Below are 14,693 nucleotides of genomic sequence, written 5' to 3'. Positions count from 1 at the left end.
TTCTTTCTTTCTTTCTTTCTTTCTTTCTTTCTTTCTTTCTTTCTTTCTTTCTTTCTTTCTTTCTTTCTTTCTTTCTTTCTTTCTTTCTTTCTTCTTCTTTTTCTTCTTCTTTTCTAACTTCAGCTGAAACATAATTGATTCTGCTCCAGCTCCTTATTTTGGCTCTCTTTGTCTCTCTGTTTCAAGTGCATTTCTTGTAAACAACATATTGTTGGATTCATATTTTTAACCTATTCTCCTATCTACTTCTGTTATATGAATGAGCATCCTATTTGCATTCACAATTATGCTTATTAACTGTGTATTTCCCTTAATTTTACTTCCCAATGTTTATGCTTTTCCATTTTTTACCCAGTCTTATTTTAAAAATCTGTTTTGCTTCTGACATTACCTTTCTTTATCAACCCTCCTTTTTAGCAGCCTCCACTTCTTCTCTTATTCCCTAGCCTACTTCCTTATAGACAAGATAGATTCCCATACTCAACAAAGTTTGTATATTATTCCTTCTTTGAGACAATTCTGCTAACAGTAAAATTCCGGTATTGTCTACCATGCTCTCTATTTTCCTTTCTATCATAAAAGCTTTTCCTTTTGCACTTCTTTTATATGAGATAATTTCTCCCATTCTTCCTTTCCCTTCTCCATTCTCCCAGTGCATTCATCTTTCCCTTTAATTTCATTTTAAAAAAATCATTTCATCATAGTTATCTCATAGTCAGGCACTTTGTCTGTCCATACTCCTTATTATTTTTCCCAGTAATGATAAAAGTCTTAGTAGTTACAATTATCTTTTTTATATAAACATTTTTACTTTGTTGGTTTCCCTTTAATTTGTCTTTCATGTTTTCTGTTTTATACTTCTCTAGAATTTTATATTTACAAGTTAAATTTCAATTATTCAAATAATTCATATTTCTCATAAATATCCATTTTCCATAAAGGATTATACTCAGTTTGCTGGATATTATATATATATATATATGTATATATATATATATATATTAGTGTAATAGTAGCTGCTTTGGTCCATCTCCAAATCTGGAACCTATGATCTTATCTGTCTTTAAATTTGTCCCATCAGTCATCAAGGAACGCTCAGCCTTTAGGTCCTACTATTTGAATGCTTCTAAGGGTTTCTCCAATAGGTTGTCTCCTCTGTTCCCATCCTTACTCCAACACTCATTGAGGCTTAATTGCACTGTGGGAAGCACTGTATCTTATCTCCTGGCCTTGTCCATACTTTTTTTTCCCTCATTGTATAGTGTTACAAAAGAGCTCGTATTTGGTCCTGTTTTCTGAATCTAACAGTTTGTTAGGGAAATTTAATTCAGGTCCTCATTACCTCTCACGTGTATGATTACAAGAGTTCTCCTTGATTTTAGTGATTCCTCTCTATTATCCATCCTCCATTTAGCTGACATAGTGTTATTATTAAAGCACAGGTTAGCATATATCACTCTCCAGTTCAGTATGCTACATAGTGTCTTTCAAACTCCTCTTGTTTTAAAGCCCTTTTCAAACCAGCTCATCTATAATTTCACTTGTTAATATTATTCCCCTTTATGCATTCTAACGTTTACCCAAGGTGATTTTCTTGCAGTTCCTTATATGAAATTTTTCATTGCTCAAATTAGATAATATTTGTAAAATGCTCAGCCTAATGTCTTGCACATAATAGGTACTCAATAAATATTTATTCCCCTTCCTTTCCACAAGCTATTTCTCATGCCTAAAATGTACTCCCTCCTCATTTCTATCAGAATCCCACACTTCCTTTATAGCCCAGCTCAGCTGTATGGCTACCTCCTATTTGAGATCTTTCTTGATTCTCCCCAGCTTCTGGTAATTATAACAAAATTACCTTGTATTTACTTGATATACTTAATCTGTATGCCTTGTCCTTCCCCCTTTCCCTACCCATCAGAATGTAAGCTCTTTGAGGGCAGGGTCTTTTTCATGTATGCATTTGTATCCACAATGGCTAAGCAAAGTGCCTGGCTTGTAGGAGGTGCTTTAAAAATACTTGTTTATTGATTTCTTGTTATTGCATCATATAGTTTATTGTTAGGATAATCTTAAAGTAGTTAGAGAGAGAGAAGCTTTTGTAGCTCACTACTAGCATTGGTTTTAGAAATATCTACTGAACCGTGGTGTGCATTAAAGCTATGCTAGGGATATCAAAGGTACTGAGGAAGGGGCTACTGATCCACCTTGTTACTCCCTCTTCATGAAGTATACACTTTTTCAACTTTATAAGCCAGAATCCCGTGAAGAACAGTTAGTTTGTGTCATAACAAAGAGTTGTCAAGCAAGATGAAGATTCTGAAAACAAAGGCCCTTTAAAGGATGCTGAAATCATTCTTTTCTAAAATAAAAAAGTAGTTTTTGCAAGCTAAATTTCCTACTTCAGTGATTATTCTTTCCATTGCAGATGTATACAGAATATAATAGCATTGATTGAACCAACTGAATAATGATTCTGTATTATATAATCTTTTCTTATCCTCTTGTTGTCAAGGTACAATCTATCAATTTAGACTTTTTAGACAGGTTTGATCCTGTGGAAAATGCATTCTTGTTGGAATTAAATGCTGATTTTAGAATAAGTGACTGTAGCTTGTTTGCAGAAACAAAAATACCTATCTTCCCTTGTGGGAAGCCAATAAGAGAATAGATAAAAATATGAGACTCCTCTTTTGACCCCTTTTGTGATCCTTGTGATTTCGTGTTGAAAAGTATTGTGGTCTTATTGAAAAGCTTTAAGTTCCTAGCAAACCTGAATTTAAAGGCTTAACACTGTTCCCCTTGGACCAGGAATGCTGCTACCTGGTATAGCCAAGGCCAAAACCTTTAGCAGGGGCAATTCAACCCTGAGAAAAATACTCCTCAACTTTTTGATAAGAACCAGTCAAAATTCAGCCTTGGCCTTGGTCTGTTCTGAAGCCAATGAGACTTTCTGTGTTTTGATATAACCTAATTTGTAACTTCTGCGCATCTGCAAAGTTTCAGGGGGTTCTTTTGTGTGAAATGAGTCTTGAAACATATATAAAAAACTCCATGCTCCTGGAGCCAGAACTGGAAGTATGAGCTAAAAGACAACTCCCATGTTGCATCCTTATTTCCTTATCAGCTAAACTGTCCTTATAAGATTATCAGAGATGATAAAGAGATCTTGACATTCACTGTCAGAAAATGAAGTTGTGGTTTTCTTAAGACAGTAAAAATTACTGTGGTTTCCAGAACTCATATCTCATCATGATATCAAATGTTTCATATTCCCTTTGAATAGAGTTTAGAGATTTTAATGTATCTTAAACATGCCAAAATTATATCTACTTTGTGAAGCTCTGGCTTAAAACTTATGACTTTATTATAGTGAATATTTCAATATGTCAGGTAGAGATGTGAATTAATCAATAAAATAATGAACCTAATTGCAAGATTAGGAAGCTGGATTGTATCCATTGTCATTAGATTTGAATAGGATATTACAGTTTTAGCACAGCATTTTCTTTAAACCATGTATACATCCTGTCCCCAAATAAACCTAATTATGATCTATTTGCTATAATAATAAGCATATTAGTTGCTCTCAATCCAGTCACTGGGGCTCAAATGCACTTGAGCCTGCTTTTTCTATCAGTAATTTTTATAGACACACATTCAACTAATTTGGAATTTGTGGGGGATAGAGGGAAGGAAAGGGCTTGAGAAGTAGCAAAGCTGTTTTAGAGTCTCAATCATGAAGAAGAGAATCTCTTAAAGATAAGCATTCCCAGGAACTCTATAAAAGGTAATCAACCAAAATATAGCAACTTAATTAGACAAAGAGATCTTCAGGGACTTTTCAAAAACCTAACAACTCCATAACTTCAAACTTGTTAATGACTAAACTTCAGAAAATTTATTAAATAATTATATTTCAAGAGACCTACACTAACTCAAGGTTTTATTTGGAATATAAAAATTTACCAGAGAGCCCTTAATGAAATAACTGAAGCCAGCATATTCTAAAATAATGTAGAGGTTTTATTCATGAATGAGGATTTCCCATTTTAAAGAATACAAATAAGAGGAATAAGTAAAATTTAAAAGGTATCAAATGTCTTGAACTAACTACCTAGTAAGTTAGGATCATATTTTCAACCAAGGAAAATGTATCCTCATTAAGAGAATACAATTTGAATGAAAGATAACATGAGACTCACTTTCAATCCTTAACATTCTTTTAATGCTTTTTTTTTATTCAAGAGGTAAAGAATAAATGCAGCTGTGATATAAACTCATTAATATCCTGCTGTTACCTTTCCCCTACCCCACATTAAGTGTTATTTTCAACCTTAATTTAAGATTTTTAATTTTTTGCTCTTTTTGTAGCTCTAGACCAATGGTTCCCAAACTTTTTTGGCTTACTGCCCCTTTTCCAGAAAAAAAAATATTACTTAGCCCCTGGAAATTAATTTTAAAAAATCTAATAGCAATTAATAGAAAATCTAAATGCACCTGTGGCCATCACCACTTCCCTGGATCACTGCAGCACCCAGTAGGGGGAGGTGGCACCCACTTTGGGAATCACAGCTCTAGACCATCACTGAGGCAGCACAATGTAATGGATTAAGGAATGACCTTCAAATCAGGAAAACCTCAGTTAAAGTCATACCTCTGTTTCATAATGGCTGACATTAGGTAAGTCAATTATCCTCTCCTAATTCTGGGAAACCTCCTAAGAATGTATATTGCAGAAAAAGTGGATTAGAAAAAGTGGATATTTCCTCACTTGGAAGCTACCTACAAGTCCCTATCCCCTACCTCTAGATGGAAGTCATAAAAGACAAATAGTATAACAAATGAATGAAAAAATATGCAGTGACACACTCCATCTAAATTAATCAACAATAATTTATTAAGTGCCTACTAGCCCTAACAGGTAAAAACAACATGTACATATATAAATAAATATATTAAAAGTACACCAAATAAGTATAAGGTGGTTTTGTAGGGGAAGTAAATAACAACAGAGTAGAGTAGTAATTGGGAAAAAATTCTCATATAAGATAGTGCTTGAACTGGCTTTTGAAGAAATAATGTAAATGTGAAGAAGTGATCCATTCCAGGCATGGGAGTGGGAATATCCAGTGCAAAGGCCTGGAGATGAGGCATCATGGGAATAATAGCAAGAAAGTCCATCTAACTGGAGTATAGAAACTAAGAAGTTCTTGGAGAGAAGTGTCATCTTGGGGAATGGCCAGTTTGTGAAGAGTTCTAAAAGTCAAATAGACAAGTTCATAGAATCTTTCAGGAAACAGCACCCATAATCTTAACCAATAAACAATATGAGACCATTTCCCCAAGAAGAATTATCATTTATTAATAGGGGCATGTGATTTATTAACAAAGGATCCATCAACCAATGCAGAGCCTTCTCACAGAAAGACCATCTCTTTTATACAGAGGTAATGTGTCCTCTTTATAACTGACCATATGCTCTTTGTACATCTCCTGGCTATCCTAATTGGTGGATATTTTGAAACAAAAAGTAGACTTGGATGTCTCTACTCTTCCACTCTTACTCCATCATAGGGGTGGGGGTAGAACTGAGGCAAGGAGACCAGTTAGAAGGTTATTGAAGTATTCCAAGTGAGTGGTGAAGAGAGCCAAAACCATAGTCATGGCTGTTTGAATTTAGAGGAGGAAACAGATGTCAGAGATATAGTGGAAGTAGAAATAGGTGAAGTAAGGGAGTCAAAAAAGGCAAGGATAATGCCGAGGTTGAAAACTGGGGGACTAAAAGTCCAGTAGCATTCTAGGTAGAAATAAGAAGATTCAGAAAGGAGAACTCAGAGATATTTTTACCCTTAAAACAAAATGATTAATTACACAGGTGTTATTTTGCAGTCATGTAAGACTGTGACTGGAGTGATTTATTGAGGTAAGAAACTGAGGCAAACAGTATTAATTTATTTGCCAAGGGTTTCACAGCTAATAAATATATGAGGCCAGATTTGAATTCATAGAGATGAGTCTTCCTGAAGGCCCAGTACTCACCTCACTGTGCCATCTAAATGTCCTTGAAATTTAAACATACTGAGAGCTATTTTTTAGATCTTTGAAGAAAAATTCAAAGCTTTAATTAATTGAACTTCATTCAAACCTATAATTTATAGAAAGCCTTTACCATGATATTATCTTAGAATTTATGAAATTTTTCTTTCCATTATTCTGAAATTAACTTTATGAAAGCAGTGAAGGTAAATTAAATATGAACCTGCAATCACTCAGGGCCAATCTTAGGACAGATGCGAGTACAAATTGGGTACATAAAATATATCCCAGTGTGAGCTCATTTGGGGGATGAACAATGAAATTATTTTGGTTTATTTCTCTTCTGTTTAATGTTTTGTTTTTACTACCATTTAATTTACTACATATACAGTATGTTTTCACCAAATATACTTCATAGAACTACTATACCCAAATTTATTTATTTCCTAATGTTAAAAAATAGCCAGTAATACTGAATCAATAGGTAATTTGTACTTAAAAATTATATAAACATTCTGGATCTCATGTATCAATTCTAACAGCCTTACTCTACATTCATTACTAATGCTAAATCAGACATAGCAAGACAGTTTCATATCCTATATAGTGTTTCTTTTGTGGAGAAAGGCCAGGCCATCTTAGAATGAAAGAACTAAAAGAGACTTTAGTCATAATCTAGTTTATTTATTTCCAAATAAGTTTTTAATTAATATCTTCTGTTTCCTACATTATCAATTATCCCAGGTAGCTTTCTCTCAGTGAGCTATCTCATGCAACAGATAGAATTTTTAGAGAGGAAAAATATCAGCACAACTGATTAATACATTAAAAAAATCTGAAAACACATGAAGTATGTAACACATATGGACCTCTCACTTCCAAAGGATGGGCTAGGAATGTCTTCTACCTTTATTCAAGTTGTTTCTGCTGTTTGGGGTATTTGAGAAACAAATGATCTCTTCGTTCTGATTTTCTTCCTAAAAATACCTCAAACTCTTGTTTATTATTAAACATTCATATTTTTTCATATATGGGTAAGCTCAGATATTTAGGTAATTTGGGGCAATCATTCTTTGTTCTTTTTTAAAACATGTACAGTATTTTTAAAAATTAGTTTCTTTGTTACATTAAAGTTTCCTTTCTCACTCCCTTCATAATAAAATCAGGTGTGAAACAAGGATGCCTACTATCAGAATTATTATTTAATATTGTATTAGAAATGCCATTGCTCCTTAGAACCTATTATTTTATTACCTCATGTGTTTTCTAGAGGGTGAAGAATAATCTTTTGTTATTCAAATTTTAAATATTTTTGAATATATTTGAAGGTCTTTCTCCCGATCACTTGTAGAATTCATTGTGCCTGAAATGAATTATTAAATTTAACCCATGTCTTAAAGTTTACTTCTTTTCATTTTTTTTCAGGAGATCATCTCAGAATTCTTTCATTTGGAATTGCATTTTCTATGTTCAAAAATTCTAGTGAGTTGTCTTCTATAATTATGTGTTAAGGTTTTTTGTCCTGCCATTTTCTTAAGTTGTCTATATACCTACTATCTTGAAAATTAGTATATTTTTCTTGCACAGTGAACATATTTTCTTTCAGTGTTATTGTGTTTTGCTTTATCTTCTTTTTGATTGTCATTCACTTCAATATTTTTGCATGCTTAATTATTCTTCCTATTTTTTAGGTTATTTTTGTTGTGTAGACCAAAATTCTGCACTCACAGTTCTCTTTTCTACCACTTAAGAATAACATATGGTTTCCACATCTCAAATTCCACAAGGTTCTCTACCTAATAAAGGGTTAAATCATTTCCCATGTCTGAACTTGTTTGCTAGATCTGAAGACCATATTTCCTTCTGTTATCAATTTTCCCTATTGATTTATCTAATTGTAACAAAGCTCTTAGAGTTATTTTCTACCTGAGAGCTTTCAAAATTTTGGTCTTTTCTCTTCCCATCCTCCCAAGCCCCCCACCATTTTTCCTTATTCACTCTATGACGGCATATTCACTGATGGTGGTTTCATCGGGTGTTGGATCTCAAAGGTTTTGGTCTCTTCCCAGGCTGAGCAATTCATAGTTCACCAGCCTATGTCCATGCCCCAAGTGATTTTGGGGGGGCCAGAACTACCCAAACTAGATGTTGTACTCTTTCCTTCAGGCTTCCTGGAGTACTGTCCAACTCCCCTCACACACAGTGGTTGTCCAACTCCCTCTGGTTCTTAGTTTTCTGGCCCAGATTTCTGGCTTTCTGTTATGGTCCAGACAAGCATCTGGAGCCTGAAGTTGAGATCACCAAAGCACTGGAAAGAGGGAGGGAAGCCAGGATTTGGGGATAGGTTTTGTTGTAACTCTATGTTGGATCCTTGGTTCTACCAGGGCAGTCTTACTGCCAGTAATATTGGACATGGAGGAGGGTTCTGAGTAAGCTCAGGGCTAGGACAGGCAGGTCACTTTTTTTTTTCAACCTTTTGGATTCTAGGTGTCCTCCATCACTGAAATGCCTGCAGTTACTGTATGCTGATGTGTAATTTTTCTATTTTTGAGAGCTTGAGAGGTCAGGGGCATAAGAAAAAAAATTCCTAGTCCTCCATTTTGTTATTTCGCTTAGGTGGCCTGTCAGCTTGATGTCACCTAATTTAAATTCTCTTATTTTATAGAGTAGAAAGCTAAGGCCTGTGCGGGCGAAGGGATTTGTACAAATTCATACCTTTAATTAAAGGGAGAGGCGCAAATGGAGTAGCTGACTTGCTAGCATTTATCTCACACTTTAAAAGTTTATTGAGCACTTTACAGGTATTGTATCATTAAATCACAGGAGATATGTTATATATATATATACTTATTTTATACATCAGGAAACTGAAGCAAACAGACTTGCCTAGAATGACATATTTAGTAAGTTTCTGAGACTGCATTTTAATTTATCTTCACATCTCCAGTTTCACTGTTTTATCCAATGTACCAATGACTTGCCTAGAAAGAACTGAGATTTCTTGATCCCCAATCAAAAGTCTATGTTATTTTAAAATATATTTCACTAGAATCATATTTGTGTTATCTATACATTAAATATGCACATACATTTTATAATACATTAAACGCTATTTCATAATAAATGGCTTAATTAATTAATAAATGTTATCTACATATATGCACCTGACCTTTTTAAAAAAGTTATCTTGTTGAATCGCTTATTGTCAACTACAGTGACAGTCTAAAAAGTGTCACTGGGACTAGCTAAAACAGATGCAAATGGCATCATGTACCAGAAGTAATTAGGCCTTTGGGAGAATATTATCCTTCAAGATAGTGTTTTTGTTTTTGTTTTTCCTGGGTGTTAAATAGAAGGACTAATTTTGCCTATTCTAGTAGTGAGATGTTTCATGAAAAAAAATATGCAAGATCAAAAGACAGCTGAATAAGGAAATCATAAAAGCAGCTGAATTCAGGACATCATGACTAATAATGATATAGTGAATAGCAAAGGTGAAAAAAGACACTAAGATTTGATAGTTAAGCATAGCTGACAGTAGATAAAATATAATAGGCGTAAATATAGTGAGAGAAGCTAGGTATTGCAATGGATAGAACACTGGGCTTATAATTAGGAAGACATCTTTATGAGTTCAAATCTGGCCTCAGATATTTACTTAGTCATATAATCCTGGGCAAGTCACTTAATCCTGTTTGCCTCAGTTTCTCATCTGTAAAATGAGCAAGAGAAAGAAATGGCAAACCAATATCTTTGCCAAGAAAATTCCAAATGGAATCATGAAGAGTTGTATCTGACTGAAATAACTGAACAACTATAGTCAAGCTAACTAGATTCCAATGATACTCCTTAAAATGTTATTTATTTATTGAACATTAGAGCATAGTCTTCATTCCTTTTCATTTCCTTTGCTACAATTAATATTTAGGTTCATTTTTGACTAGTGAAGTAAGCAATTATGTATTTTGATTTTGTGAAATTTTTATATAAACTATATTTTATTTCTCTGGTCATTTTGATTTTCATATTTATCTTATTGTAAGTGAGTGGCCTATCTAATAAACAGTAGTACATAGCCATGTAACAGTGATAACTAGGTCTTTGTGAATTTACCCTAAACTTCAAATAAGAATGTCTTACTTTTCAAAGAGGAGAGTAGATGAAAATAAATAATGAAATCAAAATAAGGATAATCAATTAAAAGTTCAATAATTTGAACAATGTCCAGAACTCAAAAAAACTTATTCCAAGACTTGGAGATGTCTTAAAAGAACAATCAGTTTTCTATCCATTTTCCTATTCTACATTCTTATGACAGATCAAAAAAAATAAGAGTAGGGTAGTGGAACTGTGGTCCAGGAATCACTTGAAATATATCAGGCTTTTCAGTTATCACAACAAAGTTCCATCCTAAAGTAGATGCCAGCATTTAACATCGACTAATAAAATAACAAGAGAAAGAATGAGACTTTTTTATACCAGCATAATGCCTGACCTTAAGGGCTTGTTAATTACTCCTGTAACTTTTTAAATCAAACCCTAATGGCACTGAACAATTAAATTTAGAAAGAAAAGACATACACACACACAAAATTCTCCTAGGTAGCAATTTGCTTCTGTTAAACACTTTAGGGAACTAATAATGTCTGTTACTAAATATTGTGCACTTACCTCTTTTTGTCGGTACTTTATAGCCAACTTGAGTCTTGCAAGATCATTTCCACTTTGTTCTTCTATCAAGCTGTTATCATCTCTGTAATTCAGGATGATTTCCAACTCCCTGGAACTCCTCGTCTGATCCAGAAGATCCTTAGCAAATTGTTTGCACTGTCGGGATAGTTCTTCATATTCAGACTTAAATTCATTTTCCACTTTGCTCAGTTCTTGAAGTTCCCAACTTAGTTGAAAAGCTGTGAGAAATGGATCCTCACTTGACAATGCAATCAGAGATGGACTTGCCAAGGCTTTGTAGATATTTAATCTGGAACGAGAATGACGGAGGCTGTCTACATCTGAACTGGAGACACATTCAACACAATTACAGCGAACTTCGTGAGGTCTAGGTACAGAAACGCCTTTCTGGACTAAGAGTTTTATTATCTCGTAATTATTTGTATGGGCTGCCAATATGATTGGTGTGATATCTGGTGTGAATTCAGAGAACTGCTTATCAAGGAGTATTGGAGGCACCTGAAAGAAAAGGGAAAAAAAATCAATCAACAAACGTTTATTAAACTTTTTTTTTTGCCAAATACTTCTCTAGGAGCTAGCCATTGAAATAAAAATAATGAATGTATATTATTCACATCTTTGTATCTGAAAAAAACTTGCTAGGCATATCTGAATGACATTAAAAATATCCTCTCTAACTCTTGTATAGGACTGACATGGCTTTTATTTTTTTCCCAAAACAATATTAAATTATACCAGAACTAAATTATTTTTGTATGATGGCATTTTATTTTTAATATGAATTTAGATATTTGTATTGTAATTAAAAATCAAATCACCATCATAGAAACTTTCCCACTAAAACCTTCCCTTAAATACTCCCTATCACATGCTTTTCCTTTTTTCTCCTATTCTGTGATTTATAGGTAGAAAATAATTTATAATATGCTCCTGTTGATGAATGGACATAGAGTTGATTTTCCTTTTTTACCTGACAACGCTTTCAAAGAAAATTCTTTTAGAGCTTCCTTTTTGTGGCCATTTTTATTATATTCCATTTTCTCCCCTCTTGATATTCAACCTCATTTTAAAAGGTAAAAATCTTCTATGATATAGAACTAATCACTCATTACAACCTATTGTTCACTCATTTTCCCTAACATATTTTCAGGATGAAGTATTCAAAATGGATTCATTAATATTATTACAATTTTTTCACAATCATTAATGCCAGTAATTGATATTTTAACATTTTTAGGGTTAACAACAACATTCATGTTTCTATATTTTGGTCTGCCAATATTTGAAGGATATCGAAGGTTGAGAAAATAATGCAGAATAAAGGTAAACAAAATATTAAGAAATCAAAAATCATTCCCCAATCCTACAAATACCAATAAAGTGACAATGCAACCATTATAAAAATGATATTGTTGCAAAATATAATTGGCATGGAAAAGTGTCATTGTCCAAGAGTTTTCAGTGAAAATGTGGGAAGGTACTTAATCAAAAGTGGAATCCTCATTAAATTATAAAGATTTACTATGTATGTACAGGTAGCTACAGATGACAGAATGACAGGTCTGGAATCAGGAAAATTCATCATGGCCTCAGACACTAGTTACGTAGCCCTCAGTAAGTCACTTAACCCTGTTTGCCTCAGTTTCCTCATCTTAAAATGAGCTAGTGATTGCAATTGGCAAATCACTTCAGTGTCTTTTCTAAGAAAATTCCATCACAAAGGATCAGATATTACTGAAATAATGACTAAACAACAATAACTGCATATGTGACTTTTAAAAAATCATCTATTTGAAATAACTACTTATTATATAAGAAATAATTATTTTTATCAGTTTTTAGAATGGATTTCATTCTATATCATATTTTATTTACATTCTCCAAGTCAAATTAGTAAGTCAAGAAGCATTTAATAGGTTTTTACTATGTTCAAGATGTTGTGCTAAGAACTAGAAATACAAATATTAGCCTCAAGGAACTTGTGTTCTAGTAAAGAAAGATCACACATAAAAGCAGGTAATATTCAAAGTCCTATCACATAGCAAAAATAAACAGTGTGTGTGAAAATAATTGTTAACTAACTACTTTTTTTTTAAACCCTTCCCTTCTGTCTTAGAATCAATACAATGTATTGGTTCCAAGGCAGAAGAATGGTAAGGGCTAGACAATGGGGGTTAAGTGACTTGTCCAGGGTCACACAACTAGATACTAACTACTATTTAATCATTCATGTTCATTGATCTGATTAATTTATAAGGTTGTAACTGTTATCTTAATAGTAATTCATATCAGTTATTAGCTGATTGAAAAACTGAGTATAATGATCAGTAATCATAGCATGAATTATAGGAAAGATTAATCATATAATTATGATTGCACCATATATTAATGAAGTGAATATGAAAAAAATCATTCAATTGCCTTATGATATGCTCAGGACTCAGAGTACTTTGCCTCAGTATCCAGGACACAAGAATTAGTACAGAAACCCTAACCTCAGAAGCTCATATAAGGGCACCTAACTATAAACCTGGTACAAAGGCACTTGGTGGCCTTTTCCTCTTTTTTTCCCACTTGCCTTCACATAGGGCAGATCTCTTAATATCGAACTCCTTTGTATACTATAAATATTTGTCATCTGTCAAGTTCAAGGTCTCAAAGTATACCAAGAATGAACGCAGACTCATTGACTCTGCATGTCTCACCAGCATATTGCTGTCAGCGTACTTGGCTTTAGATATTTACTTTCTACCATAATAAAGTCAATTTGTTCAGAAGATTTGTTCCCAGATCTTTTTTTCTTTACAGTTTTGGCACCTCTGAAGACTGAGGATTTGGACTCCAGGCTCCATTGGTCCTTCTAGCTGAATTGCCCAGATTCACTGAGTGTTCATCTTTGCAATTTCCTCTGGGAAGGACCTCAACCTCACCAAAGAGTGGACCCAAATCTTACCAAAGTACCGGACCCTTCTGACCGTGGGTAAGCCTCCACTTTTAGGAAGAACTCATCTTTTTATCTCTAGAGATGGTATTTATTGTAGGGGTATCATGGTTAGATCTTCCTGTAAGATGGCTCTTTTTTGGATAGAAGTCATGAAGATGGTTAGGGTTATCCTTGGAGCTCGAGTGGCTTCAGGTAAGAGTTGGCTGTTGAATGTTGTCTTTGGAAAGACAGCTATAGGTGCTATTATATATATATATATATATATATATATATATATATATATTTCTGTGTCTAAAAGCAAGAATTGCCAAAATTGCTCTGCTTGTGGAGATTCATTTTTACAGGAACCTGTTTCCACTTAATGGTGTCTATGTGCCAGTTACTCATGAGATTTAATCATAGTTTTGTTTTACAGAAGTTTTTTTTTTGTATGTCCTTAACAAGAATCATTTGAATTGGTTATGTTTACTTATTCACAGAAGTCTTGATTCTAGACAAACATTAGAAACAATCAAAACCCAAATTAAAATCTGTTTACATATATACAATGCTATGAAACTGTTAATAGAAACTATAGATTTGTTAGATCAAGCAAGAGAACTGATTTAAAAAAATTTTTTTTTCTAAACCCTTACCTTCCATTTTGGAGTCAATACTGTGTATTAGCTCCAAGGCAGAAGAGTGTTAAGGGCTAGGCAATGGGGGGTTAGGTGACTTGCCCAGGGTCACACAGCTGGGAAGTGTCTGAGGCTATATTTGAACCTAGGACCTCCCATTTCTAGGCCTGGCTCTCAATCCACTGAGCCACCCAGCTGCCCTCAAAAGAACTGATTTTTGAATAGCTATGAACTCAGTTAGATATGTCCAAGGCCTGATAGAGATATTTTGAATACAATATTAATACTTTTCTTAAAAGATTTTAAAAGTGTGTTCATGGTTGAAATAATGGTGTAATTAATAGGTATGTGCATGTGTGTGTGCATGTGTGTTTGTGTGTTAGTAAGATAAGAGCAAA

The 14,693-nt window shown here is 33.6% G+C and overlaps 1 protein-coding gene across 6 annotated transcripts in view; it reads right to left on the bottom strand.

Annotated features, from left to right (window-relative positions):
- The window catches only part of TRPC4 (transient receptor potential cation channel subfamily C member 4), a 173,148-nt gene that overhangs the window by 127,642 nt on the left and 30,813 nt on the right, over positions 1–14,693 (bottom strand). For 5 of the 6 annotated variants that reach the window (XM_044666071.1, XM_044666070.1, XM_044666072.1 and 2 more), the window contains exon 2: positions 10,714–11,232. The exons of the other annotated variant lie outside the window; for it this stretch is intronic. In XM_044666071.1, the coding sequence (XP_044522006.1) occupies positions 10,714–11,232 (519 nt within the window). The remainder of the gene's footprint in view (positions 1–10,713; positions 11,233–14,693) is intronic. 6 annotated transcript variants of the gene reach the window in all.

Source organism: Gracilinanus agilis, chromosome 3, assembly GCF_016433145.1.
Source record: "Gracilinanus agilis isolate LMUSP501 chromosome 3, AgileGrace, whole genome shotgun sequence".
NCBI classification, from domain to species: Eukaryota; Metazoa; Chordata; class Mammalia; order Didelphimorphia; family Didelphidae; genus Gracilinanus; species Gracilinanus agilis.
This window is presented reverse-complemented; position numbering and strand designations above follow the sequence as displayed.